At 35.6% G+C, this 5311-nt stretch overlaps 1 protein-coding gene across 2 annotated transcripts in view; it reads left to right on the forward strand.

The window, feature by feature from the left end:
- Positions 1-1708: 1708 nt before the first annotated feature.
- Positions 1709-5311, forward strand: part of arfgap2 (ADP-ribosylation factor GTPase activating protein 2) — a 16620-nt gene continuing 13017 nt past the window's right edge. For both annotated transcript variants that reach the window (XM_060877496.1, XM_060877497.1), the window contains exons 1-4: positions 1709-1857; positions 3032-3150; positions 4724-4796; positions 4906-5037. In XM_060877496.1, coding sequence (XP_060733479.1) covers positions 1786-1857; positions 3032-3150; positions 4724-4796; positions 4906-5037 — 396 coding nt within the window. In that variant the 5' untranslated portion in view covers positions 1709-1785. The remainder of the gene's footprint in view (positions 1858-3031; positions 3151-4723; positions 4797-4905; positions 5038-5311) is intronic.

Consider the following 5311-nt stretch of genomic DNA (forward strand, 5'->3'; position numbering starts at 1 on the left):
CGGCATGATGATGAAGATGATGAAGATGATACAGATGATGAAGATGATGAAGGATCATTCTGTTAACCTTCTGTTAAAGTGCTATTGTTTACGAACATCCAGCTTGTAGTGCTAACGTCACCTAGCTTTCTAGATTCCACAGTTTCTTCTTTAAAACATAAATTTACCACTTTTGCAAAGAATAATACATTATCACAATTCGGACATATTAATCTATTAGTATTATTATTATTATTATTTTTAGCTAAAAGCCTTATATTATCGTTTAAAGTACATACAAACGCGCACGACTAATAGATTTTGCATGGTTGACAACCACAGACGCGCTTCCTTGACAACGGAAACAAAGGTTAAATACCAATAAGAATCTTTGAGACTATCGAGTTCCCTAGGTAGGGTGCATGAGCTATTATGTGATACCGTATAAAGTGAGCATCTGAAGGGATTATAGAGCGATTTGGAATTTAACAAGCCGGACTTCACCTTGGCAGCGGGCATAAATATATATACACTATATGTCGCCTTGGGGTCCTAGAAATGCGTCAAAACCGCCGCCATCTTTGTACGGTGCTCCTTTACCTCAAATGCATGGACGATGCCGGACTTCTGTGCTGCGTATGGGTGTTCAAATGAAAGAAATCTAAAAACCAGACAGCAAGGGATTACATTTCACAGGTGAGAATGTGTTTTATGATATTGAATGTTAGGAAATTATATTTCTTGTTCCGTTGGTTTGTTTTAGTCCTTGGTTAACGACCGCAGCTAATCCATGCTAGTTACCCATCAGTTTTTGACAGTTAGGAAAACAATGTTTGTAGATTCCGAAGCTCTTAATAAGGACATTAAAAAGATTGTCCTGGACTTAACACAAGCAGAATGATCTTTTATCAAGTTACTTCACTTAAAGATATATTTAATGACATTATGTCTGAAAAGGGTTTGGATTTTTTTTTTTTATCTTATGTTAATTAAAAAAATATATAATATGACTTGCTGTTTATATTTGTTTTGTTTTTATTGTATTTATATGATATTTGTGTTTTTGTAATTGAATTTTTGCCATGAAAATAGCTTTTGATTGCTGACATGGCATTGAATAAAAATAATCTGAATCTGAATCTGTTTGTAGATTCCTAAGTGATAAACAGAGACGTCAGTCATGGACAAGTTGAGGGACACTAAACACTTTTAAATGGTTAACTCAGCTGACAGTCCTGGAAGGATGTCACCAGTTAGGTTGGCAGTTCAGCCTTAAAGTCAAACTTTGTGGGGTTTTTTTGGTTTATGTGACTTTACTTATTTAATGTTGCAAATGTTTTGCGGGAAAAGAATAAATAAAAGATTGAACAGTCTTTGGCACCTCAACTATCTAACTTTCACGTTATGTTCTCAAATTTGTGATTTGCTTCCACCTGCAAATTGCTTTGTGTATCATATTTAATAAACCAATATAATTTAAACGTTTAAATGAACATGTATAGTCACACCATTGTAGCAGTGTTGCATGCAGTAGGCTATAAGGTAAGTAGTGATTGTTCATTTGAAGTTTACTCAAGTGGAAGAATGTAACTAATAAACTTACACCTACTAGCACTATGCATTATATTGTGAAAAAGTAGATTATCTTAATATCAAAACCTTAATAATAATAATAATAATAATAATAATAATAATAACATTTTAGAGACACGATATGATGCTTTTATTTTGGGAGTCAAAATTATTTCGCAGTACAGGAGTGAGTGTCTCTCTCTGTATCTCGCTTCACACTGCTAAGCTGGCAAGATGGCGTCTGAACCGAACAAGACTGAAATTCTTACAGTTTTTAAAAGACTTCGCTCGATTTCCACCAACAAGGTAAACACAGAAGGCGGTAAACACGGTTTCACAGCTCGGTCTCTGCGGTGTTTATTTGCCGTTGTGTGAATGTTGACCATTTCGACGTTGTGTGATTACGTGTCATTTTCCGCTCGTCTCTAAGCCGGTTTTTGATTCGGGCCTTTAACTCGGATACAGCTGAGTTAGCATTAGCATAGCATAGCATTATAGTTAGCATTAGCATAGCATTATAGTTAGTAATAGCATAAGCATTAGCATATAATAGCAGTTTTTTTTTTTTTTTTAGCATAGCAGCTAAGTTAGCATTAGCATAGCAGCTTAGTTAGCATTAACGGCGGTAACAGGAAGCTTTTCTTCCTGTTTTAGACAGCATAGACTTTATAACTCTGTGTGTGGGTTCATGGATATCAAATTTACTTATTAAATCAGCTGAACGCTAATATTTTGTGTTAATTCAACTGTTCAACCGCTACAGCTGTTTATCCTGTTTGCTATCAGCTAGTTATCCGTTTAGCCTGTTAGCCTGGAGCTTCAGTCAAGTTTTCCATTAGCCACGTATAACAGTTTCATCACACACAGAGATAAAGCTGCTGAAATACCCGAGCTGGCACAGGTAAAACGACTTAGTTATATATTTAAAATAAAGACGCAAGTCTGACAAGAGCGACATTGTCATCGCTTATTCGCCAACGTTAGCATTTTAGGTCTATTTTTTGTTTACAGCATTTAAAAATTCGTATATTGGTGCTTTAAGACTTATTGTATATCAGATCTATATACCACATACAGGGAGGTTTCAGGTAAGTTATTGTTTATACCACAGGTCGTGAATCTTAGACATTTCTGCCTTTGTATGTTGTACAGTATGTGGGTTGCTCAATTCTTCCAAAGTGTTGCAATAAAAAAAGTAAACACTTGTGTTAACTGTTTTATATATTAAAAAAATATTTTTTGTATAAAAAATACTTAGAAGGAATTAAACATTATAATCTAATAGATTATACTATTATAGATTTTATATCAAAAATTTTAGTGACACATCAGTGTCTTACTGAGAGACATATGAATGTTACACTGAATGCAAAGTTTGCCTATGGGGTGTGTGTGTGTGTGTGTGTGTGTGTGTGTGAGTGTGTGTGAGTGATTTCCTGTGTCCTGCTCCTCTTTTAATCTTCTGTATCTTTTCCAACAGGCCTGTTTTGACTGCGCTGCTAAGAACCCAAGCTGGGCGAGTATTTCTCACGGGGTTTTCCTTTGCATCGACTGCTCAGGGATTCATCGTTCTCTGGGCGTCCACCTGAGCTTCATTAGGTTTGTATCTGTCCGTTAGACTGGGTTTAGATGGTGTAGTTTAGAGGGACTCGAGTGTGAATCAACTTGTTTAACCTCTGTGTATCCTGTGTGAATGAAGCCTGTTCAATAATCTGAGAATAATTTGTCTCAGTGCATGTAGTTTAAAAAAAAAAAAAAAAAAGATTCTTTCTTTAAACACGTACTATATAATAAAAAAAAAATGAAAAAGTCTTTAGTAAGAAAAAAAAAGATTATATGAATTCAGAGGCTCCACAAACAAACCAATTTTTAAAAATAAAAAGTATGCCTTATTTCAAAATGTATAATGAATATAATAATTGGCATATTGTTGTGGTGTATGATGAATAAAACACTTTGTGATGTGCTTTTATCGGAAACGACTCCTTCGCTTCATGTCAGGTTCCTTGACATCACTTCCTCTTTTCTATTTTTTTAATAACAGCACATGGCTTAAATTTCTGTGTAGATGATTTTGACAATTGTCTAAAATCTTTGCTTACGTGGCGCATCGGCCTTACAGCGATCATTAGCTTCTGACCAGTCAGAGTTAGTAATTCTGTGAGAGAAATGAAAAGCATAGAGTTGAGATTTCTTGCATCAGCTGTTATTGTGAGTTGCTTGTTTTTGTGAATTGTGATGCTCTACCTGAAATACTTGAACATTTGTGTAAAGGGAACAGTAACAAAAAGGATTGTTGCTGGATGCAGAACAGTGTCTTTCTTTACCATGGCGCTAATATTTATAGAAACAGTAGATCATATGTGAATATTTTAGGCAGCTCTTTCTCTCTCTCTCTCTCTCTCTCTCTCTCTCTGCTTAATCACATTTATTTGAGCTGATCAGTTATTTTGTTTATTAGACCAACCAAATTGCTGTCATCATATTTGAATCATTATTCTAGGACAAAGGCCATGATTCGTGACTATTTCTACTCGCTTTGTAACGCAGCACAGTAATTATTAGTGGAATTATAGATTTGTGACTATCAATTAGACACGCTGTAGAAGGCTGAATAGTGTTTGCTGTACTACATTGTTTCTGTCATGTAATCGGTGTATTTCAGTAATTGCTTCGGTATATTTTGGATATTATTTGTGCTGCATATTGTTTTCCATATTTTTTGGCAAACAGAAATGTAATTTCCTAATGTTTTGTTCAGCAGGGATTAATAGATGAGTGTGTGCGTTATTATGCTGCTGTTATGCATATATTTTACAAGTGGTAGTGAGTTACTGGACCCTACAGAACTAAAGAAGGGCTGTATGGATTAAAAGACAGGCTGTTTACGGTTCCATTCCAGTGTTGTCTCAAAGTCCTTCGCCTCAAATCATACATATAAAGGGATGTATAGATCTCGAATATTTACAGGTAAATACTGCTGCATATTTTTAGAACATCACTTTTATAAGATTTGTAAAAATTAGGTCTCTAAAGGTCTCTATACATAGAGTTGTACAGAATTTGAATGATTATTTATTTCCTTTTTCACAATCGAACTCCTGACCCCGATTGTAAATGCACAAAAAAACACCAGCATTTACTGACACCTGTGTCTTTGTATTATTTCCAGATCCACCGAGTTGGACTCCAACTGGAGCTGGTTTCAGCTGAGATGTATGCAGGTTGGAGGAAATGGCAATGCGGTAATGCCACGTTCCTTTATTCATCCTTCACTAATCCACATACACCTTCATGCACATCAATTGAAACATGCTCTTTTTTTTGGTCTTTCCTCACAACGTCTGGATGAAGATGGCTTTTTTCCGTCAGCATGGCTGCACTACCAACGACACCAATGCAAAATACAACAGCCGTGCAGCGCAGATGTACCGGGAGAAGATCAGACAGCTAGCCAATGCAGCACTGTCTAAATATGGCACTGATGTAAGAAAATGAAGTATATGAAGTATAAGGCAATTTGTTTGTCTCTTTTAAGTGTGCAACAGTTTGAAGTCCAAAAATGTCTTATTAAACATGTATAATGCTGTAATTATAAAGACTCCTAGGATTATATGCTCCTACCAAACCTCCTGAGAAAACAATTAGTAGCGGCAGACTTTACTCTTCTACTCCTGTATGCTGTAATGATCTATAATCTCACTATCCAGCATCACCTGGAAGAGGATGGGATCTTTTTTCAGTCTAGTTTCTTTCAAGG

Source organism: Tachysurus vachellii, chromosome 9 (assembly GCF_030014155.1).
Source record: "Tachysurus vachellii isolate PV-2020 chromosome 9, HZAU_Pvac_v1, whole genome shotgun sequence".
NCBI lineage: Eukaryota > Metazoa > Chordata > Actinopteri > Siluriformes > Bagridae > Tachysurus > Tachysurus vachellii.